Source organism: Carassius gibelio, chromosome A17, assembly GCF_023724105.1.
Source record: "Carassius gibelio isolate Cgi1373 ecotype wild population from Czech Republic chromosome A17, carGib1.2-hapl.c, whole genome shotgun sequence".
In the NCBI taxonomy this organism is placed as follows: Eukaryota; Metazoa; Chordata; class Actinopteri; order Cypriniformes; family Cyprinidae; genus Carassius; species Carassius gibelio.
This window is the reverse complement of record NC_068387.1, coordinates 14,964,019-14,989,213: the sequence shown is the minus strand read 5'-3', so window position 1 is coordinate 14,989,213 and position 25,195 is coordinate 14,964,019. Positions and strand designations below refer to the sequence as shown.

General features: G+C 39.7%; 1 protein-coding gene across 4 annotated transcripts in view; it reads left to right on the top strand.

The window, feature by feature from the left end:
- The window catches only part of LOC128031527 (protein quaking-A), a 66,885-nt gene extending 42,011 nt beyond the window's left edge, over nt 1-24,874 (top strand). The window contains exons 4-8 of one of the 4 annotated variants that reach the window (XM_052619822.1): nt 1,134-1,277; nt 15,361-15,448; nt 17,038-17,436; nt 20,282-20,356; nt 21,346-24,874. In XM_052619822.1, the coding sequence (XP_052475782.1) occupies nt 1,134-1,277; nt 15,361-15,448; nt 17,038-17,436; nt 20,282-20,356; nt 21,346-21,362 (723 nt within the window). In that variant the 3' untranslated portion in view covers nt 21,363-24,874. Of the gene's footprint in view, nt 1-1,133; nt 1,278-15,360; nt 15,449-17,013; nt 17,437-20,281; nt 20,357-21,345 lie in introns of all 4 variants that reach the window. The other 3 variants (XM_052619820.1, XM_052619824.1, XM_052619823.1) reach the window with 3 other exon arrangements.
- Nucleotides 24,875-25,195: the final 321 nt, after the last annotated feature.

The following is a 25,195-nucleotide window of genomic DNA, read 5'->3' as shown; positions in this document are numbered from 1 at the left end:
GATCTGCTTAAAAATGCTTTTAGCATTAATTGCACCATCCATAACTTTAAGGATAGAGTGCTATCTTGCTATGTTCCTGTAGAATTGCTTGTAATAAAGAAATGTACACAAGTGCTTGGTGTCCTATATCACCCAGCTTTCCTTAAAAGTAATCTAAAGAGGGCATATCTTTTTGTGCAGATTTAAAAATAGTGAAAGTTCTTATTTTTTTTTATATATATATATATATATATATATATATATATATATATATATATATATATATATATATATATATATATATATAATTTATTTATTTAAATGCGTTTTTGATTTTTCAGTCTAGTAATGATTTTTTTTTTTATGTGGTTTTTTTTTTATGGTGGCGATTATTCACCAGGGTGGCTGGTGAATAATCGTATTAATTATTTATTTTTACCTTTCATCCATCAGATTTGTAGTGCTTCGTTGCGCAATATGATCTGTCAGTCTCGTGTGAGGTCTTGAAAGCTTGGGTGGTGGGTAATTGTTGGATATGAAAAAGCCCCACCCTCAAGAGTGTGAAGCCTTTTTCTTTATTCAGTTTAGCACCTCGTGACTTCAGATGGCTCTACCCTAGCATAAGGGCTTTCTTTTGAGGCCGCTGTTAACAAGCCAATGAAACGGTCATGCACACCAACTGCAGGCCGTTTTAAATGATGGAAGGGAGAAAAAGGGCTCAAATGGCTTCTTTGCTTTTCCTGTTCTGCTTAAAATTCTTTCTAAATCTTTTTGGCCTCATTGGACTTCTATTAGACAAATAAAGTCTGTCAGTGGCTGGTTTTCATTTTTAATGTTTTATTTAAATTTTTTATTTATTGCTAAGGAAAATCAATATTGTGTTCCAATAAGCGTTCTACCATACATAAAATGAATGAAAAAAAAATATGAACCAGAAATTGTCATTTTTACAGTAATTTTTCTGCCTCTAGCAGCTAACAGAGTTATTGTAAATGTAGTGGTGAGTATTTTACTCCCAACACATGTTAATGTGCTCTGGGTAATAGCTGCTGTTTGAAGAAGATAGGTCTTTAACTTGCGGGCTGTCGTCTATGCAAAGAAAATGTCATACTCTCTCACACTGACTCTTCTCTCTCATTGTCTCCATTTCTCAGGAGGAGCAGAACAGAGGGAAACCAAACTGGGAGCACCTAAATGAAGAGCTGCACGTGCTGATCACAGTGGAGGACACACAGACACGTGCTGAGGTTAAGATGAGAAGAGCTGTCGAAGAGGTCAAGAAGCTACTGGTGCCTGCAGTAAGTTGCAAACATGCGTTTAAACTTACCAAATTTACTTGTGCAAGTGGAAAATGATTGGTTACAAATTTTGACCCCTAAGATCTTCTCAGCCCGAGGCTTGTGCTTTGATGTAATGCAACAGTGTTAGATTTAGCAAAATCCTTTATGCTTGCTTTCTGATCTAGGTTTGACGCCTTTGTGCATATGGGCCAGATTTTAATCCCACCCCTGACCCCTGGCTTTGTTATTCTGCTAAATTAGATATTTCTATCTCAGTCTCCCAACAGAGAACATGGTGCTCTGCAACCTGCTTCCCACATGTTTCCGCTCCATTCCACCTTTCTATTCTCTGCTTCTCCGTTGATTGCCGCAGGGGATGGGGGCACTTAAGTCAGGGTCTCTGACTTCAGGCAGTTTTGCCTGCAGTGAACAGAATGGCTGGACAGCTGCAAGAGCCTGTTTCCTATCAGGCAACATGGTGGAAATGCTTCGACCCACTGAAACCTGGCCAGAAGCAGCTGTTCAGCCAAGCCATGTGCCTCTCGCTTCAATTCAGAGTGGTACATGGAGTCATTGGCGTTCTCTGACTGCTTTCAGGCACTCGTTCTCCCCTGTTTCTTTGTGCAGTGTTTTTTCCTTCTCTCTCTAGGTCAGAATCCCCACATTTCACCTCTTGTTTGGGTATTTTTCCCCCTTCCTTTATGCTCATATCTCTTTTGTTTTGTTTGAGCGAGGAGGCCTTATACCCTCCACACACATGCACAAGTGTACACGCGGATGCTAGTCAAAGAAAACAAACATACACAGCCAACTGAGTGTGAGTCATTCTGTACCAAGTGCGTGGGAGATGAGTAAATGGCTACATGCTCTCTCCAAATTTTCACTCCGACCTTATGCACCCCTGAGATCAAAGTCATTCTCACAGTGTATATCATCCTTTTGCCATAAACACACACCATGCTCAGGCTTTCAGGAGGTCTACTCATTTGTTTCATTAATTGTTGCACAACACTTTTGGACTTTTATATAAAACTGAAAGCTTTTCCAACTTGACAAGTTTGTATAAATATTAGTTATTTTGAGGTGACACTTCCTGTTGCAAGTTTTTGACGCTTTTACTGACTTGCTGTAGTAATGTGCGTGTTATCATGGCACAGGGGTGAGTAAATGATGACACAATTTTCAATTTTGGCTGATCGAGCTATCCAAGTTTTGCAGTACAGATAAATCTCCTCTTAAACATGGTTTTCCAGCTGGTTCTGTGTGTGGCAGATTGACTGTACTGCCCTTTATCACGCAAAGCTAAACTGGATTAAATGACAAACTGTCCATCTCAGCCCGTGGAGTCTTTAATGAAGGATATCTTTGGCTCATTTAGAGGCATGAAATTGTCTTATTAAATACATCATAAAGCAGATGAGGTCACAGTCTGTTTCCCCTCGGCTCTCTTCATTTTTTCATTGTGGGAAGGATTTGATTTGTTAGGGCAGAGAAAGGGGGTGCAGTAGCATCTCAGAGCTCTCCAAAAGAGGCTCTCTGTTTTATAAACATCGGCGATTTATTGATTTTTACCTACCTTGAGAGGTAGCTAGCACATTACCGCAAGAATCTGTAATCCTGGCTCGGGCCCTGAAGAGTTGCCACGGCCGAACGGTTCCCGCTCGCAGAGACCAAATTGAAATTTTCAGCCTTGCTCAAGGAATCAGTTCCACACACAGCATGTGAATGATCATCAGACTCTGGGAGAGTGCATGAACGGCATGCACACGCACACACTGCCTCAGAAGCCAGGGTAAGAAGGGGGTGATTGAGAGATTCAGCTGAAAGACCCTGTGAACTTTTCAACTCCCATCGAGAGACCGAGGAAGAGGGAGACAACGAGAGAGATTTGAGTTGAAGGTGGGCTGGTAATGAAGGTAGTAGCGAGTGAGAGGATTAAGGCAGGAACGTAATGGAAGGAAAAAGATAAGAATCGAGCCACACTTTTACATGCGGAGCGCTTCCCCCAGTTATTCGGTTCCAGTCTTACTCGTCTTTTCACGTACCCTTGGCATCACACACATTTCTGATGCCATGCAGATTTTTAAATGTATTAATATCTGATAATTTAGTGCTCATTTTATTTTAAAGTGTTTTGTATTGTCATTTATTGGTTATTGGTCAGAAATGCCATTATCAGTGCATCCTTAAAGGGCACATAATATACACAGTTTCACCTAATTTCATCAGAGAGATCATAGAGTACTGCTCATTCGGATACAGACAATATCAATCATTCTAATCTCTCCGCCATTTTTGTTCTACTCGCTTCCAAAGCTTTCCGATGCTTTTCAGCGGTTTAGTACGACGTTCACTGGGGGGAGTATTGCGTATTACGGAGCTGGTTTCAACTGCCAGTGTGAAGGCGGGGTTAAATGTGGCTTGAGTCTGTTATGAAGTGCTAAAAAATTACTTGCTGTTAGAACATGCAGAATGTTTTTGCTAAATCCATCAGTGATTGAGAATGGTATTGATAAAAAATAAGCGATCTTGGCTAATGTCCAATTTAGAGTGTGCTGATTGAATGAGTAGAGCAAGCAGTGAGTGTACTTTTTAACGCACTTGTAACCAACAAGTTTAGGCATCGTCACCCATTCCATATATTATAAATTTGTCCTGTAATAATTTGTCTGAATTGCAAATTAAATTTGTTTACTTTCCCAGTTTCTCAAGAACTTGGCCCAGTTTTTGAAGCACAAGAAAGCCACACTGATATTGGCAACTGTGCTTACGAGGCAGGTCTAATCTCCAACAGATTCAGTGACAAGCTCCGATGCTGCGAACAGAAGCGTTGTAGTCCATGGACACATCTACATATCAGATCCCTGTTAATTTAATTTACTGGTTTATACACCAGCCAATTTGAAGATGATCAGAGAATAAAACAGTACGATCCCTTCCTATGAAGTAATTAGCCTCTCAAATGTGTTAAAAACCTAACAAATTGGTTTTCTCATTGGGTGCTAAATCCACGTTTGTGAAAGGTGTTGTGGATTTAGATGTTAGGAAGATGCTGTGTCTCAACTGCCAAGAGAGATTCTGTGCTACAAGGTGACATTCCTCATTTCCCCTCAAGGTGTGTGTTTGAGAGTGAGAGAATCCGTCTAACAGACCGCAGAAAGTAATTTCTAATGATTGACAATAGCTGTGTTGGTATGTGAAGTCAGTGTTAATCCTGCAGTCACAACATTCTCAGGGGCCCAGTGAACAGCCTTCTGGGAAAATGTTAGTTATTCACCCTAAATACCCTGCGAATGGTATGTATATTCACAGTACCGTACTTTCGCATGTCTGATCCCTGTTGGCATCAGTGCACTAGGGAATGATGGGAAATAGAAGCTCACACCTATGACATCTCATTAAGAATCTAGGCCACTATGTGTCCATTCCCTTTATCTCCGCTAATTAAAATGGTGTGTCAAAATATTTTATCTGGGTTATTTTAGTGTCATCTTACAGGGTCGGCCGCAGAAGCTAGGAAAGGTTTAAAATCAACGGTGGATGAAGACCACTTATTTAAATTCAATACTGTACTGCTAATAGTTTCTTTTGTCTAAACCCCTGGCTATAAGGAACATGTAGCATTTCAGTCTCTCTCTGTTCGGTTTTTGTCAGGGAAGCACTTCCTGCTAGATTGTGGCATATCGGTAGTAAAATTTTTGCCTCCAGACCTCAGTGACTTTGAAGCTTTACGTGGGTGCGAATAGCAGCTGTAGCCCAGCAGTCTGGCCCTTTCCTTTATTCCTTCCTTTCTTATTGCTTTCCTTTTTCCAGCAATTCGTTTTAACACGGCTTGCACTTGTAGGCAGAAATCAACTAGAGAACCAACTTGGTGCTTCCCGTGTCCTCCATGATGCTTCCAATATCTTAAAAGAACACAAAAAGGGGAAGGAGGTGAAAGTGAAGAGGAGAAATGGGGAGCTTTGCTCACACAACGCTTCCAGCATCTCTCCATGAATGGGCTCGTCCTTGCCTGTAACAAAGTGACTGGGTTAGCAGTGTTTGCACTGTAGCCTGAAGCCCTGTTCCCTTCTCTTGTCTCTTCCTTTCTCTCACACACAGCTTCTCTCTCTCACGGTCTCTCTTGGCACATCTTTTATCCCGTGTACTCCAATAACCATCACATTCAGCGCCTCTGTCAAGCACAATGAGTCCCTAATCTGGAGAGGTTTCAAGCCTCTCTGAGTTGTCATGGGTGCTTTGCATTTGTAATATTTTCCCAATTCAGGAATGCAGTTAATTTCACACAGTACACCTTGTTATAGACCTTTCACTCACTCTGAGCCTCGAAGGAAAGGCTAGAGAGAGACAGATGGTGTATAATATACGACAGGCGTCTTGGACTGTGGGGTGTAACGTCTTCGTCAGCCAAATTGTCGGCGTCAGCTCGCAGGCTGTGTGTCTTGTGGAATGCTGTGGAATGCTGCCTGAAACTAGGACAGTTCTGGGTGGCTAACTCTTCGTGATCAATAAACACCTTTTCTTGAACATGCATTATCACTCTCTCCTCCTATCAGGCCCATGTGACAAACCAGAACAAAATGCCATCTGGCTGCTTACTGTTGTTTCGGTATGTGTTGTGAGGATGCCTATCCAATTACAAATCATTCTTTGTTAAAAATGAAATCATTCTTCTTTTTTTTTTTGCTTGCTCTTTGACAACCTCATAATTTCTAGGATTGTATACACAAAAGAAAATTCTGCCACCATTTGTGATTGTTGTGATTGATTCCAAACCTGTATTTACTGTATTAACTCGGTAGAACACAAAATATGATATTTAGAAAAATCTTTCAGTGTTAAAAATCAATGGGGTCCAGAGTTGTTTTAGTTTATTGTATGGGTAAAACCGTTATAGCATATTTTTTTGTGTCCCTACACACATGGGTTTGGAATGACATTTAAATGAACTATCCCTTGAAGCATGCAGCTGCATTTATCCTTGGAGTGACTGGAATTTGTCTGTATTGTACATGACTACTTCAATGCGGCTTGAGTTTCATTGGCTGAGATCATTGGAGACCTTGTAGGACAAAGAAATCGCTGTGAGTGCAACCACCTGGGATGAGAGCCTCCTGAAATGCATGCAAGTCGCCCTGCAGGTCAGTGCAGCCGGTCCGAGAATGCTCTTGTGTCCCTGTTTTCAGTCCATGTGTCGCATCCGATCAGACTCAAGCCACAGCTGCAGGGTCTAGAGCATAGGATCATGGGTAATGTGAACATCCTCAGCCGTGTGCTTGTAAAAGCCCAGTGACCTGCCTTGCTGATGTGGCTTGCAGATAGCTTGAGAGACATCAGTGCTAATTGCTGCTCCTCCTGTAAGCGTTGGTACAAACAGAACAAGGGGCAGGGGACATACTGAAAGCATTGTTGTAATCTGCATATGCAGAGAAGTTGTTCTCTTCTAATAATTTATTGGCCGATATTAGAAATGTTAATTTATCTGTATTTTCAAGATTGAATGTATATTGGCCAGTACCAATCCAGTGTTCAAAAATATGGCTCTGGAACATTCTAGTCATCGACCAATATTTTTTTGTTTGTTTTTTGTAAGGTGATGCCGATATCTTGGAAAGCAAGGGGCTGATATAAAGCAGATATGTTTTTACATATTAGGGCTGTCACTTTTAGTTCGAAAATCGATTGCACAATCGATCGGATCAACCAAAAAATGTTTTGAAATGAAAATAGGGAATCGATTTTAACCAAATATGTACACTATTAATTTTGAAATAATTAAACAATTAAAAATGTAGATGTAACAAAACTCACAAACAAGCAGAAAAAGAAAATAAAGAAATCCGGAAGTGCAGTATGCCTTGCGAAAGCTAGACAGAAAATACCAGCAATTTTACACGCCTATAAGACCCAGTGATGTTGTAAGCGACCTCTCTGCGTTCACACCAAACGTGAATAAGAGCATCTGGCGCCAATGATTTCAATGTTAAGTCAATGTAAAGATGCATTTACGCGCGTCTGGAGGTCTCGTGGCGTGGTAGACGAGAATTCGCCTCATTCGCGCATCTAGTGCTCTCTTTTACGTTCATCCATTATTTGACGTTGAAAAAGGAAACTTCTTTCTTTTTTTTCTTTTTTTTATACGATATAACTGTCGACCACTAAAAAATTTCGGAGAGCTTTTTTTCTTGAAGCATTGACCGAGATGATTTTCCATCATCTGATGTTAGTATGGTAGCTGGTCCTGGCAGTTCTGCAGTTTTAGTACTAGCGTCCCCAAGAGGTGGAGACGGTTATCCGTCTATGCCATGTTCGGCTTTAAAAAGCAGCTGTCCTCTTTTACTTTCTGTGGTCTTCTTGATTTGAGCCATGATTTGCACCCCAGGCTTACTGACCACCAGAACCGCAACAGGAGAAGGCTTCTCTTGGGGTCTGTATGCTAATCCAGCCTTTGCTGGCAGCAGCTTCAAACGCTCTGTTGGACTGGCAGTTCGTCGACTCACTGAGCAGAATGGAAAGAGCAGACCCAGAATAGACAGGGATTTACTGTGTGCCTATTTTCACCTGAGCACCTGCCATTTTAAAGGCACAAATGCAAGCATCGATGTGCGAAGTGAACCACTTCACACAGTGCAATGGGATTTGTCTTTTCAATTTCAGCTGATTTTCTTGGCGTAACAAGTGTCACTACAAATGAGACCGTAGTTTTATAGAAAGAAAAATTTACTAAATCACATTTCTCAAACCATTATTTTAGATGCTCTCATCTGCTGTTAAGCTGTCTTGCTAATGTTAATCGCCTTTCTGAAGTGGAAATTCTAAACCGATGCTGTAGGGAGCATTTTATTTAACTGCTCTGTTTTTTTGACTGTTCTATTAGAATGTCTTTTTATGATACTGATACATAATTTACAAAGACAGGCATCGTTGTGTGCTTTTGGGTTAATGCCACTTATCTCGGCTAGTGAACATGCGGTCTCGTTAAGTTGTTGTTCTCTCTGGGATTTCAGTTGCCAACTCTTCACAGACTGCTATGGCCTTGTAAAGTGCTCCAACAGTGACCCTGAGGGCCTCCCAGTTATCGGCTAACTACACATTTCAGAGTACACTGAGCTGCATAGCAATGCGCAACTGCAGCATTTAGCTGGGATTGAAGTGGTGCTATCATTTTCAGTGTCCTTCCACTTCTATTTAAACAGGTAACGTAGATTCAAAAGAAATGATGCGATTATTTGCAACAAACCAAGCTTTTTAAGATAGTGTGACACAATCTTTTTAGTCTACACTTATGCCAGCCCAAATTAGCTGTTGCAGCACTACTGCAGGGGAAGAACAGGTGGCCTTGACCCAGGGTAGGTGCCCTTCTGTTAGGTAGAGCTCAGTTCAGTCATGCCACCTCCCTTCAGACCTTCTTTCTCTCTCTGCGGGTTTCTATTTAATCTGCTCTCTTCAGATGAGGCTCAAGAGCTTGAAGTTCTCAAAATTGTACAGTCAACTGATTGTCTTTTAAAAGTGTGACAAGGATTTCGAGCAAGTTGCAACATTAGGCCCAAGAGAATACATACAGAGTGAAGGCAGAAATGCTGATGCTGATAATTTAAAGGATTTTTCGTGCAACCCTTTGTGATTGGCAAAAGGTTTTTCTACAGCAGTTTCCCTTTCTGACTATAGCTGCGCCAAACTGCCAACAGAAAACTTTTGGAAAAATATTTACTCAATTGTGCAGAAACTAATAGATGCTTTTTTTTATTATTATTTATTTGAATAAGATACAGAGCTGCTTTAATTTCCTGAACCTTTCCAATCCTACACCACCTAAAGCCCCTTTCACACTGCATGTCGGAAGCTTCTGTAAAAAAGCTTCTGTGTGAAAGCAAACACGTCATGGGATGGATTCCGGCATTGAACCCGGGTCGGGGGACCTAGTAACATTGCCGGGTTTAATCCCGGGACAAGCGCTGTGTGAACAAAAGCCAGATCTAATGCAGTGTCGTAGTGATGACGCACGGTATCGTGCAACTCTTTTACTGACTGTTTTGAAGGAAGATCAACGTTCGCGACAAAAAATATGTGCAAACTGTAATGAAGCAGAGATCAGTTAGTTCCTCAATTTCTGCGCTGATGCAGAGATCGTTCTTTGGCTTCAGTGGAAGTATAACATGCCTAACGTTTTCGACTAGTACATTACATATAACGCCCTGATGTCACGTGTCATTACGGGACCTTTACATATCCCGGGTAATCACTGGCAGTGTGACAGGGCAAAATCTAGCGACCCGGGAACAATTGCCGGAACACTTTTCCCATGTATTTGCCGGAATCGCAGTGTGAAAGGGTCTTAAATGGAAATCTTGGAATGCTTCTGCCAGAGAAAGCAGACGAAAGTAAATCTGTAATGTTAGCAGGACTTATTGTCACATTGATGATCTGAAAGTTGGATGCACAATATATCTGTACCATATTTGTTAACAGTAATAATTAAACACTAAAGTTCCTAAAATAATTATGAAAATACAATAATCAAGATAAAATGATTATTGCACCCCATTCCGCCCCCTTTTGCAGCACTGTGCTTTCATTTTTCCATAAACCCAATTTCCCGTGCAAATCAGTAAAATTATGTAATGTTATGACTATTGCAAAATGGGGCGTTTATTTGTCCTTTGCTTTTTCATTACTGACAGTTTAGTTTTAAGGACTTTTGTTTGAAATTCTGCTGGTCTCTACAATGTAGATGTCATAGCAACTTTTTTTTTATAGGAAATGCATATTTAATATGTATCACTATCTTTAAACAAATCACTTGTATGAAGTTTTGGTCGTATGGCCCCTTCATAAGTGTTAAATAATTGTGATAACAATATTGACCAAAATAATCGTGATTATGATTTTTGCCATAATAGAGCATCCCTAATCAACAGTCTCTGTGTGACACATCTTACTCTTATTGAGTTGGATGCTGAAATGACAACTAATTATGGCCCTAAATAAAGACTCTGAATGGGTATTGGTTATAAACAGAACTTGTTTTTGAAAGAGGCATAAAGTCAACTATAGTCTTTGAAAAGTTCAAGAGTTCATCCCCAAGCTCTACTTCCTTTAACAAGCTATCTGGATAAATAGCATAAACCTCTTAGTTTGCAACCTGTCTCTAGAGGTTAGTGCAGCCCCTGCCTCTACTGAAATCAGTTGGCTGTAATCGCTTCTGGTTCCCGTAAAAGAACCCCTGCGGACATCAGTCCAACTGCATTTCCTTTGAACAGGCCACTAATCCTTTTACTTTGGGGAGAATAGCTACACACTGAAACACCAGTGTTTGTACGCTAGCCTAGCCTCTGCGCTCCCACCCCTGTTACATGGAGTCTGGGCTAATTATCCACTCATTCAGAGTCAGCCGGGCACAGGGACCTCTATGATCAGCCCTGGCATCTAGAGAATCCTCTCGAAATCTCGTGGAGAGAGCCAGCAATGGATTCCTTTCATCTTCTTGCATTGTTTTGGAGCGGGCAAAACAGGATTGTGTTAGGACATACGGTTTCAGTTGTAGACACTGCATAATTTTGGTTTGCATGTAGAGCATTTTATCCCTCCTATCTTATGCCACAGTTAGTTGAGTCCATAGGCAGGAAATGTCCAAGTAGCTGGTGTGGTTTGAGAAAAGTTTATGGTTTAATTAGGATGAGTTTATCCTGACCTTCTCTAGGAGCTTTTTTAGTTGCAATTTGGTCGAATACATCTCCATTATTCTTCATTTGTAATCTCCCGTTGGTAGTACAGTGTGTCCTGAAGTCAGCAAAACCAAACAAGTCTGTGTGTGGATTGTTACTTTCACCTGCAATATGTTTTCCAATTTTGTTCAAGCAAAACATATTTTCACGCAGAATGCATTGGTATATCAGCCTCTGTGCCATCTGCTTGCTAATATATTGGCCCTGGCCCCACAGAGCAGTTTGGCTATCACAGTAGAGACCTTGACTGCACTGGCCAACACTTCATTTCATGCATTTGCTTTGCAGCTGCTAACCTTGACTGTGAGGTAACCTCTGCTTGGCCATTGGGAAAGCTCTGTTTTCAAATTAGTCTCAATATGGTCCATCAATCCCCACTGCATGTTCAAGGGCCAGTCATAAGTGTGCTGATTTTATTGGGATTTGCAGGTTTATTTATTCAGACCTTTTTTTTCCTAAGCTAATTCATTCCTTCCCATTTGCCCCTGACACCGAACACAAGGTTAAGGGAGTTGTAAAGCAGGAGAGGTTCCGTCACAGCCCAGATCTAGCAGCACAGGGAGAACGCGTTTCAGCTTCGACTCTCAAATCTCGGAATCTGATGCAAATCCGGCGGTATTTAAACCTCCAGATCAGCCTTCCCAAATCCTTTCAAGATATTCTTGGCTCGATTGGGTGGCATTAAAGGATCATGGGAGCAGAACAAAACATCATCTGGCAGTGAGAGAGGAAGAGTGGAGGGGAAATTTAGAAAGTGAGAGAGAGGAGTGCGAGTCAACTGAAGGTTTTACAATGTGTTGCAGCAATGGAAATCATGGATCACATTAACGTTCCCTCTGTTTTTGCACTCCTCCCTCCTCATCTTCTGTTGTGCTTTGTTTGTTCACTCGCTCTGATATCTGTCCTCACATCCTGCTATGGCGATATCCAGTGTGATCCCATATGGATGCCTTTGTCCATTGCATCTGTTACAGCTTTTAAAATACAGTTATCACTTATAAACCTGGCCTACATATTATATGGTTGTCATTTTGCAGATCTTTTTATCCGGAGCGCTGTACATGACACATTGTCTCTCTTATCCTAGGTGAAAACTGCTCCGGTCAAACCTGCCAAATTTAACATTTTCAAGCCCAGTGATGTAAATGCTTGGATGTATTGAAATTAGGTGCACTGTGAGAATTCCCCTCATTTTCATCCATTACTATGTAAAAATCCTTGTTCATTACCTTTTTAAGGGTGTGATATTTTTCAAATAAAGAAATCAATATATAATAAATACAGTTATTGATTACAGAAGTTAAAGTATTACAGCATTTTAATTTAATTTATTTTTAATTTTATTTTATTTTGCTGATGATACATTGAGGATATTTATGGCTCTGCTTTCAGGCCACTTTTTTCAGCGAATGTCCCTAATAAAGTCAATTGAATTACCATCACAAACCAGGTACGACTTAATGAAAGAAATGATTAGGAGTTTTACTCAATCTCAGTTTTAGTTGCATTCAAGACAGCTGCCGAAGTGTATACAGGGCTTTACCTCTACGCAGTTGACAAGAGAAGGCTGGTGTAACTGCTTGTCATATGCTGTAATCTCTCTACGCTGTGGCTGGGTGACTGTTGAAGTTCACACTAAAGCTTTAATGATGCAATAAGGGTTCTGAATCATGTAGATTGTGGTTGGTTTGGTGGCAAGGGTGGAGTTCAATATTTATATGGTAAAGGGAACTTGTGAAGAGCTGAAAGTGACGGGTAACTGTAATAAGTCCTGAAAATACTTAATGTCAAAAATAGCTTTCTCTCTATTTTTACTGTTGCAATATTCTTATATTGGCTCTATGTAATGTTTCTCTCCAATGTCTTCAGATAAAAATGCATGTTTCACAAAAGGACATAAGCACGTGCTGGTGGACACAAGCCATCCCGCAGATCTACACTGAAGAAGGAAATGGATTTGGAAATGGCTGTAAACATTTTATTATGGAGAGGAAATGCTGTCTTCTGTGCGTGTAACAAAATTGATGTGCTCTCAAGCTCTGCTGTCACAGTCTAGCGTCCCGTGTCCTCCCCCACGGCCAATGAAAGCTGCTTCACTCCGCTGCCCTTACAAATAGACCCCATTGATTGAATCTGATTCCTGTGGATAGAGCAGGATTATTGAGCGGCCCTCCCTGATGTCTCACACCCAGAGTGTGTGTGTGTGTGTGTGGAAATGTTCTCTCGGTGTCAGCTTTTGTTGCTTAAATCAGAGGGACGTCTCTCCTGAGCCTCCCCCATCTGATGACACACAGCTCTCTGGAATCACCGCACTTTCTTTATTTCCTTCCTCCCTTTCTAGCCTAGGAATAATCTATGCAATTTTTTTTTTTTTTACGCACATCCTGAGAATGCTTCTAGCCCTGGAGGAAAGAAGCAAAGAAAGCAGATGTTATAAAAAATTCAAATCTGGCCTGACCTCAAACGGTAATGTCCACTCTACGGTGACTCTGAGAAACGTCGTCATCGGCCCTCGAAGGAAGTCTGTGCTCCACTAACCCGAGTGTCATGGCAGGCCGGTGGGAAGTTACTCTTAGTGACCAGAGGCACTGCAGCCTCATTAAATACCCTGCAGAATCAGCCAGAAACAAAGTCTTCATTTGTGAGACGAGAGAAAATCGACTCCATCTGCTTTCATGGCCACCACTGAGATGTTGTTTGGATTTAGAGCTTTAGAGCTGTGCCAACCACACAAAGTCATGCTCAGCAGAAATGAGTGTGATAGTTTATGGTGTTGGGGCTTTTTCGAGTCATTTATCCTCTGCCTCACCCCTCTTAGAGGAATTTATAGGCACGACTGCCCCAGACCTTGATTTCCTTCCTTGCACTGACCCTCTACTTTAATCTGCTCTAATACAGGAGCTGATGCTTTTGTTTGTTACAAGTTATTATGGATAATGGTTTTGTTTTTCCATTACAATGGGTTATATAATGTTAGATGTGGTGATCGCATTCTCTTCTGCTTCTCGTTTCCTCCTTTTTTCTGTTTTTAATCAAATATTGTAACTAAAACTCAATCTAAAAAGTAACTGTTCTAAAGCTCTCATATAATGAATTAGTTCAATGTCACATTGTACTCTGTGCATTTTATTTTTTTTAATCTCTTTTATTTCTCTTTTTATACATATGTACTAAATCTCTTGGTGTTGTTTTAAGATTTGCAGCAGAGGGGATGATTTCCAGCAAATGGCATACATTAATAGGTTAAAGTGCCCCATTATGGGTAATTAAAAGTTCATATTTTGGTTTTGGGAGTCCCCAACAACAGGTTGGCATGCATGCAAGGTCAAAAAACACTTTCATTTCTCTTTTATAATATGCATTTATTTTAAAATTCACAAGACTAATCCCAGGTGAAACTCGTGAAGGACGGAGGTGATTTTCACCAGTCAGGCTCAGTAGTTATTAAGTGGACGAATGAAGAATGTTTGCCTCACTCTTGCTTCGATTAGCCGGAGCCCACTTTCTTTTGTTCTGTCTTCACATGAGTGGTGTTATTGTAACAAGCTCATAGATGACTCTTTATTGGCTCTCCACAAGCTCTTCAGATGTGAAGGGTTCAAACAAAAGCTTCACTTTCTAGAAGAGAATCTTTTTGTGTCTGTATCAAGTTACTAATGTGCTCAGGAATGAGTGAGTCATTCTGATTGAGGAAATTACTCAGGGTTTCTCTCAGCTTTTGAGTCATGTGGATCATGTAGAGTTGTACTAATCTAGAATTGTGTTATTTCTGCAGTCAAATTCCCTTAAGAGCAACTCTCACAATACCACTCAATAATGGTGTCTGTCAAAGTAGTTTATCATTTGATGTGTGCTCTCCTAAGGAAACTCTGAAACACCAAGAGAAGTTAAAGGTGTCCCATCCCTCCAGTGTGTCTGTAGCTTGATGTATAAATCTGAATTAAGCTCATTTCTACTCCCTCTTTCTCTCTCCCTTCTCCTCCTCTCTGCAGTTGAAACAAGTCCCTTAGTGGGTTTTTTTAGTCGCTCTGCATTTGAGAGATCTCGTGTTTGGTTTACTCTCTACTCTTTCTTAGTAATTGAAATATTTCTTTCTCTTGGTCTAGAAGCACGAAACTTCTAGTTCCTGCTAAGAGTAGATATTTATCAATATGTTAATATAATTAAATGTAATGATTTTTTTTTTCTTCTAGTTTATTTGATTTTTATGAATCACACTTTTTAAAGTTGCATTCCCCTTTTAAATTGTATTTGATTTTATTCACTGCATTTTTATTATTGAAAGCTGATTGTCCCCTTTTTCAGAATGAATTCTGATTGGTGGTAGGTTGTGTGAGTAATGAAGTTCTCTCTGATTTATCTCTTTCCTTTTGTAGGCAGAAGGAGAAGATAATCTAAAGAAGATGCAGCTGATGGAGCTGGCCATTCTGAACGGAACATACAGAGACACCAACATCAAAACGTGTAAGGAGACACATCAACCGCTAGACGCTTGGGAACTTTATATAAAAAATCTCTTCAAAATAAATACAATTGAACATCAGCATATCCAAAAGAATCTCCACATGAAACTAGCTATTAGGGGATAATGTGTTCAGCTGTGATTGTGTTGCATAGTGACTAAAGAGATCGGTTTAAATGCTTACACAGGCAAAATCACACCCATATTTGTTTGGACAGAGCTTACACACACGATATCAGATCACAACCAGCCATAATCCATCTCTTATATCCATCCTTAATCCACATGTAAATCCACACATACACAGTGACGTTGTTTTCTGTGCTGACTTACTCTGACCATAAATGAGCAATTAAAAAAAAAAAACATTGTGCACCTGAGTTCATCAGACATAAGATGCTTGTTTTAACTCGAGAAAGAATCCTGTTCACTGCACACTCCTCTTGAAAACAACTGATCTTCTGCCCACAGTCTAGTATTTCTGTCTCTCTTTAATCCCTCTGTCTCTCCCTCTCTCTTTTTCTCCTTCTCCCTCATTTCTCCCACCTCCTTTCAAAGCGGTTCCAATTGCAATCACGGCTTGCGTAATCTTGGTGTGGCATACAGAATAATTTTGCTGCATGATTGTGTGTTTTAGGTTGTCTTTAGGTCATAAACTTGTGTTATTGCTTAAACATATTTGCATATGATTCAGCCCATGTCATACATATTCATTAATGCAATGCATTTCCACACTGACATGAAGGGTTTTTATACTGATCTGTAAAGTAATATTTGCATGACTGCATTTATGATTGTATGGATTTATGTAAGTGTGCATGCATATTTGGGTATATATGACAGGGACATCTTTTTGGAAGAAACACATCTGTTTGACTTAAGTGCAGAATGTTCACAAGCACTTTAATTTTCGCCCCTATTGTGGTTATTTCCCCTCCACATCTGCACTAAATGTCCCAGTGGCAAATAGAGGTTTTGATTCATGTGGGAAAGCTTATGGCAATTTACTGGAATCAGTTCTAGAGAGTGCCCTTTAGAGTTACAGCGTTAAGAAATAACATGAGCATATTTTAACACAAACTGAAGTGCTGTTTCCTCTACATGCTGCAGGACATTGAGTTTAGATGTGCTTCTTTAAATCAGTTACTCTGTTATGTATTAGTGATTATCGGTTTGCCCTGGTATGATCAATCATCAGTTCCTCCTTGTGTTTTTTATTTTGATTCATTTTTGTATTGATTTTGGTTGTGGGGGTTTTGTTTGCTTTAGAGTGTAATTTTTTTTTTGTGGTTCATTGACCATTGCATGGACTAATTTTCCTCTGTTTTTCCCCCTCCCTCTTTTTTTCCTCTTTTCGTGTACTTCTGTTTTCTTTTCCCTGCCTGTGCTTTTCACACTGTTTTTGTGCTTTCTGTCCATTTCTATATTCCCTTTCTGCTCAAAAAATTGTATACACCTTCACACCCACAACCTCCTCCTATCGCTTTATCTCTCCCATTACTTTTCTCTCTGTGTCTTGTTCTTTTCCTTTCACTCTTTCTATCTTTCACTCTTCTGTTTATGGCAGCCACCCTTGCGTTCTCTCTTGCAGCAGCGGCAGCAGCCGCTCAAGGTCCGCGTCTGATCGCGGCTCCTGCAGGTCAGGTCCTCCCCCCATCTGCCCTCAGGCCCCCAACTCCGGCAGGGACCCCCATCATGAACCTCATTCGGCCCACTCAGATGGCCACCATGCTACCTAATGGCACCCCTACCCTGGTGCCCCCAACGCCAGACGGAGGCATTATCTACACCACACCCTATGACTACCCTTATGCCTTGGCGCCCACATCTCTGCTGGAATATCCCATCGAGCACAGTGGAGTCCTAGGTAAGCGGGTGTGGGGGCTTGGCACTTCACTCTTCGGTGCCCCACAAGAGGGTACTGTCGGGATGTTTTACGGGGGGATGTTCGATGGCTGGTCATCCGGCCCATTTCAGGACTCACTGAGAGGTAAATATATAATGACTAGCTCGTGCTAGCAGGCTGGGTAACCCAGGTGATTAAACATTTGCCACTGAGACGGGTTGGGAAAGGGAACACTTCTCTGTGTCTTAAATGAGGTGTATTCATCTCTCAGGTTTTTTTTTTTGTTGTTTTGTTTTTTTGCTGCTGCTGTGTAAGAGCTCTTTTCTCAGGACACACGCACATATTCACACTCGCAGACAGTTGCGGCATGCTTGCTTGCACACATCTTTTTTTTTTTTTTTTGTCTCTTTCTCTTGCTGGAGGCTTTGTCAGGCAGGCTACTGGTGGTTCCCTTGGATTTCTCCTGGCTTTTGAAATCATTTCTTTCGTCCCTGCTGTAGCAGGCCTTGGTACCAGTGGCGAGCAGCACAAAGAGAGAAAGAGCCCAGAGTCCCATTGGGGATGTTCATTAAATTCTTCCACTCTTCTCACTGTATCCAGTTGTCTTATTTTTAGCCTTGTGATCTTGAGTGCTCGACCCTATTCAGAGAGAATTGTCCATACTCCCCTGCCTAGTGAGGCTTCTGCAAACACTTGTGAAGAAGATAGATAATAACCCAACATCATCTTTACAGACTCAACATTTTTCATCAAAGAAATGTTAACATTTAGAATTCAAGTAAATGGAGTTGGCGATCAATAGCTTGAAGTCATGTGTGCCAGCAGTCGATTGTTTTGCTTGAATAGCATTGGTTAGTGCTAGTCTTTGATTTGATGGAGGGATTTCTGAGTTAATTTCACTGGATGCTGTAGAGTTGGCATGTTTGGGTCTTCTGCTGTTCTGACAGTGCAGCGTTTCCACTTTTAAACTTAAATGCTCACAAGCTTAGCAGCCTTTTATTTACTTACAGTATCGATCCAACATCAAACCTCCTCCAGACCAGACCATGTTCTCTCTCACTCTTTCCCCTTTGCTTGCTCGCTGGGCTTCAGTGCAATCAGAAGTGATTTGTTGGATATCTGCTGTTCCAGCGTTGCATGTGGGCGTATACACACACACACAGTTAGAGGGAACCATTAGCACTTCCTGAGTTAAAACATTTGTGTTTAGCAACTATTCTGTGATGATCCGTTTTTTTGTTGTTGTTGTTTTCTTTTACCCACCCGTCTCAAATCCTAGTACCTTTGTGAGTCAAACAAATTACTATGTAATTTTAAGTTGTAATTTTTTTTTGTATGCATTTATTACTCTTGTTTTTTAAAACATTTTCTACTTGATGTGTTGATATTGTGAATATGTATTATATGTGGAAACATTATATGCATAAATTTAAATATAGATGAGACTTCATGTAAAGCCTGTTTCACAGCTAGCCATTTCAAATTAAGATACATTTTAAATGGATCTCTTAAAGGGGGCATATGATGCTTTTTTAAAGACCATTATTTTGTGTATTTGGTGTAACAGAATATGTTGACATGCTTTAATGTAAAAAAAAAATACATTATTTAAAATACTGTACATTAATGTAGGTCATCTATGCCCAGCCTCTCTCAAATGCATAGTTTTCTACAAAGTCCCTCCTTCTGACAAGCGCAGTCTGCTGTGATTGTCCAACAGACCCAGTGCATTGTGATTGGTCGAACACCACAAGCACTCATCAGAAATGTAACGCCCCTTTCCATACTCGCAAGCTTCATCTTTCAAAATGAATGTAAAAACAGTTAATGTCCTTAGATTTACCATCAGTTCAAGTCTGAAAGGTGAACAGAGGGGTGTGACAGACACAGTGATGAAGCTCATATGAGTCTGGAGTACACAAGCCACGGTTAAGACGGCTGACTCCACTGTGTGACCCTCTCTCTTGTGCGCGTGCGTGCACGCACACACGCACACGCACGCGCGCACACACACGCACGCACGCGCACACACACAACTCAGCATTTGAACATTCAATAGCAAATACTTAAACTAAGAAAACACACAGTACCTGATTCAGAAGCACCAGATTACCTCCTCTCCTAGGTTCACGAAACGGTCATCAATAAAATGCGTTGCTGTCCTGTTGTAAGTAATCCTAAAGATTCATAAATGCATCTACTTTCAGAAGGCCGAATATAGTGCTTTTGCTTTCACCTAGATACACACAGCATCTCCTTGACATGGCTGCTTCAACACTAACTGCGGTTACTGAAACCACACCTTCTTTCTTTGCGTCAATATTTGGGTGGCATTACGCAAATATTTCCACAGACATGTGGGGGCGTGTTTGAATGAGACATTTTAGGGAGGCGTGGCAGTCTTAAGATTGATAAAGAATATCTCTTTGGATTTGAGACTGTAGGCTTTGCAACTTTATATATCTTCTCCATGCACCAATAGCTTGTAACACTCCAAAAGAGAAAGGAAAAATTAAAATCACATCATATGACCCCTTTAAACAAAGATCAAAATCCTATTTGCTCTGTATTTCTCTGGTTTCTAGAGTTCTGCTCTAGCGTTATGTGGTCCACAGGCTTTACATGCATGTTTTGGTAACACTGTAGAATAAGGTTTCATTAATGTTAGATAATGTATTAACATGAACAAACAATGAACAATACATTACTGTATTTATAAATCTGTTATTGAAAAGTTATTCATTGTTTGTTCATGCTAACTCAGTGCATTAATGTTAACGAGCACAATTTTTAATTTGAATAATGCATTAGTAAATGTTAAAAATAACATAAAGATTAATAAATGCTGTAGAAGGATTGTTTTTGCTTTTGTTCATGTTAACTAAAGTAGTTAACTAACATTAGCTAATGGAACCTTATTGTAAAGTGTTACCCATGTTTTTCTACTGGGCTGAACCATGTCTAACCCTATGGACCTGTTGTAATCTAGGTGCTATGGCTACTAAAGTGCGGCGACATGATTCAAGGGTCCATCCTTACCAAAGGATAGTGACCACAGACAGAGGTTAGTTAGATAAGATATTTCTATCTTTTTTAAATTCTTTGTGTTTATTATCTGAATGGAGACCATACATGTGTTTATACACTGCATATCTTTACTGGGGAAATGTTTACATATGAAGTGCCTCTGGAAACACTCAGGTTTGCGGAAATTTGAGACTGTAACTGAATTAAATTACATTTGTTTCATAGCTTTAAATAAATCAGTGCATTTCTTAACTACGTCTAGATCAAAAATACATTTTTTTTTTTTTTTTTTTGCGTTTCTTTTGTGTGTGTCTGTGTAAATCATTTTAAAATACAAAGGGACTAGAATAAGCTTCCATCGACAGCAAAGCCATTGGCTTTTGTGCTTAAGCTATTACCTCAATATATATATTTTTTAATATCTCAGGTTAAGCTCATTGGATTTTGTTTGTTCATCTGTTTAAATGTAAAAATGTATTTTTCACCCAATTATGTTTATACTGAAGGTACTATTTTTATAGCAGATGTATTTTTGAATCTTGTGTATACAGTACGTTCACTGAAAAATAAAGAAAAATAATCCAAAGCGATATTTCGCGACCTTTATTTGTTTATTTGCGTAACATAGCACTAGCTCTCTGATTCCCCCTCACAACTAATTACACTGTTCGTAACACGCATTTCGCCTCGACACTAAAATGTTACTAGTTTTTGTTAGTTTTTTTTTGTTTTTAGTTTGTCTACGTGATACCTCTCTGCTTTTGTTTGTGGGATCATGGGGCATTTTAGCGCTTTAATTACATGTAATAACGTCCTGATTGAACGGATCATGATGTTATTGTGTCATGATCATAACCAGGTTTAGCCTGTGTTTGTCTCCTTGCCATGGAATTAGTGTGTTAAACAAAGATTGCATTCATTTTGCTGTTAAAATGATGTCATTCCAATCTCTTCTTGCTAACTAATATCTTTTCTACCTTTTTTTTTTCTTTTTTTTTTTTTTCTTTTTTGTTCCTAACCACCTAGCCGCCACCGGCAACTAACAAATGAACTCTGAACTCTTCACCCAATGATGAGCCGCCCGAGCCTGCCTGCTGATCAGATTAACTGGTAATTGCCTTTTGCTAGCCTGGTGGACGCAGAGAGAGAGAGGCACCTGTCCGAGCAGTGATCCTAACATAAACCAACATAAAACACAACAACCCTCCATACCAACACATTGTGTAGCGATAACAACGATGATACTCTTTATTATTTGATGTTGTTTTTTATTATTATTATTATTTCTTTCTTTTTCTTTTTAAATCTGACTGGGTGAATGGTAACAGTGATGTTGCATTTCCCGAAAATCTGCACTGAAGTTTAAAAGCAATAAAGAAGCGTCTTCTGCTAATTCAGCCCTTAATACATTTATACGCAAAATAAATGTACAAATAAAAATAATTAAAAAATAAGAGTGAGAAAGAAATAGAAAGCTTGGTGACCCTAGTTTTATCAGTCATAATGATAAACGGGACATCAGCATCCAGATTGTCTATACGCTACCCCACCCATGTAATCTGTTACTATAAATCAGAAAAAGAAAAAGAAGGAAAGAAATCTGCACTCACACCAACTTGTGTATTTCCTGTCCTCCTCTGATGTAATCCTGTGTTTTTCACTTGATGAGTTTTACTGTGCTGACACATTCTGGGTGTGCCTGTCCAGCTGACTTAAAGCATGGCTACAATGACAGAATGCACAAAGCTTGGTTTGATTTCTTTCTGTTACTTCTCCCCGTTTCGTTTCCATGTATTTTATTAGCGTTCGGCAATACTTGCAGGTTTATATGTGCTGCTCATTGCAGAATCTGTGCCAGTTTAGTATGGGGCAGAGTCAGGCAGGGCAAGAGATTTGGGGTGAAGTGTTTTTGGAATCTTCAGGATATTCAGGGTTGGACAGCTGGGATATGAACCGGAATCAGTTTACTGAACTATGCCATCCTAAAAACTCTCAACCCCTCCCAACATATAGTGCCTGAACTTTCTAAAATGTTTTCTTTGAATGAGCTCTGAGATTAAAGACAAAAAAAAAGTATTATGTGTGCGCATTTAGCCAAAGGGTTTCCATTTAATGAATTTCATATATATATATACATGAGTATGTATCTAACCGCCAAGTGTTCTGTCATTTTATTCTAGAGTTTGAAAAGGTTTGATGTCATGCCTATATCTGTTTGTTATAATAGCAAATCAAAAGATGGATGAAATGGTGATTAATTGTCCCACAAGACGCTAATTTCCTTGAGGGGGAATAAAAACTATGAACACTAAGATGAATGAAGTAGACAGAACGGGGGAGGGTTTAACCTCACTGCTGTATGTACACGTTTACTTTTTGTTTGGTGATTTTTCTAAATTTCTTATTTCTTTTTCTTTTTTTCTTTTCTATTTCTCTTCCCCCATCCCACCTTCCAAAAATGTATACAACTGAGCTGAAACTACATGCAGGTGTTCTTGCCTTCATGAATTGAAATGTACGAGTGGGAAGCAACTGAGTTTAGATTTGTTTCCAGACCCGTATCAAATAGCCCATCCACAATGTGTCCTGCACACCCCCAGCTACTGAGCCCACTCTCAGTTCTGTACACCCCCTCAAAAAAACATAGGATGTGAAAGCCATGTCTGCCTGTTCGAATTGCTTTATACATACATTATATATATATATAAATGTATACAAATGTAGATATTTCATTGCATATTAAAATGCCGAAAGATCAAAATTAGATACTTTTACAGGGTGCTGGAGAAGAAATATATATTTTTGCCAATTTTAGCTTTTTATACTTAACTTGCAGTTACAAAATATTAAACCTAATACAAAAAAAGTATATAATGTTTGTAGAATAGTACAGCGTAAGGTGGTAAAGAAATGTTGTGTGACTTTGGATATTATTGACCAGGAGGGGAAAAAAAACAGACCAAAATAGTCAAACCTTGGAATGTTGGAGGAATGATGTTAAAGGAGAGGAGAACAGTTAGAGAGAGATAAGTGCCTTACTGATGGTCGTTTCTTTTTCCGAGTGTTACATTCTGTCCAATAATATCCAGCACCAACTAGGATAGTGCAGATCAAGCGAGGGAGGGAGGGTTTGTGAGGAAGCACCCTAAGAGTTAAACCACGAGGCTGTTGCAGTGTTGTGCCACTGAATCTATTCTATGCAAAGGAATAGCAGTCATTTGACCAGCTAACTATGTGCCATGATTCGTCTTCCCAAGATTGAGTTGAAGTTTTGTTGTTTTTACTTTAATCTCCATTTGAACAAAGTGTGTATTTTCTCTTTATTTTACCTGCGTTATTATTCTTCTATTATGAGGTCACAATCAGCAATGCTGTCTATGTATTTGGTTACTGTGATTTTTGTCAAGAACAACTGCCAATCATGATGCGGAAGTCTGCCAGGTGTTTTAGAAGGCAGATTTCAAAAAGAACTCAATGAATTGGACTTCACCTGAAACCTCCTCTTGTTTCAAGATTTGCAAACTGGAAGCTTTCGATCATATTTGCCAAAACATACTCTTATTTTATGCCAAGGAAGTGTTTTTGCTTTTGGTTTTAAAAAACAGGAAGAAGGGAAGAGGGAAAATGTGTTCCGCTTACTTTGGGAAAGTCTTTTTGGTGTTTCACAAAGGATAGATGTAGCATTACAGTGCACTGATCTGAAGGGAGCAAGTCATGTGTGGAGAGGGAAAATATAGCATTTACTCAAAGTATTACTGAGAGGAAGGTCATTGGGATATTCATCAGTGCCAAAGCCGAACAGTCACAGAAGAGCCACAGTATCAAATCACACGCTAATGATCAGGTCCGCCCCGAGCAGTTTTCAGTCGTTGAAACAACCGGAGGTGTTCATCACATTGAATAAGATTACATTCAGCTTTGTGTCCTGTAACCCTGGCAGTCTTTAATGTAGTCTTGTTCTTCACTTCTGTTACAAAAAAAGGTCAATGTCTTCTCAGTGTTAAATACATGTTTTTTAACATATTGAAATAATGAAATGCAATATTGGAGAGGAGCAAAGATGACTACAGAGCAAATGGACAGTATTAAACAAATCTCATGTTACTACAGTTACTACATGCTGTTAATGTTTTGGACTTGGGTTTAGTCTTTCAGGTGTATGGAGAAAACTCTTCTGCCTGCCTACTACATGTGTAAATGTAAATTACAGGTTTCTAATGTATTTTTCTAACTTCATTTTCTATGTACAATATTTTTTTTCTGATGAAACCCACTACACCTGTATTTTATTCTTCATGTCCTCTGTCCTCCTCCGCCCTCCCTCTCAGCCCACTCTTCACTCAGATCTGTCTCTCATTGGGAGCGTTGCCTTTTCCTACAGTTATTGTTTTCTTGCCGATTCTTTAGCTTGTTTAACTCATTAGCAACTTATTAGTTCTTCTTGTCATAGGTATTTTTACATGCTTGCATTTCGTTTTTTATGGTGTATGCTGTTATTTTTTTCTTATTAACCTCCTTGGCATTTATTTTAATAAACATTCTTAGTAAGAATTTACTAACTTTGCTGATATTTTGTGTTGTGATTTTCTTTTTTTTAACCAGTTTAATGAATTACTACCTTGTTCTGGTTCACGGACTAACACTATTAAATCTGGTGTGTGAACACTCACAGTTTCTCACAGATAGACACACACACACACACACTCTGTCAAACAGATGTATTTTTCAGAGGTCCATACACATTAACAGTTCTCACAAACACACACTTCCACACAGTCTAACAGGTAAATGTGCACGAGGCAGTCCGTCCTTTACTCCGCTCCTGCACTTTCATCTTTGTTGCTGTAGAAATCTACCCATGCCTTGTCTGCCTCAC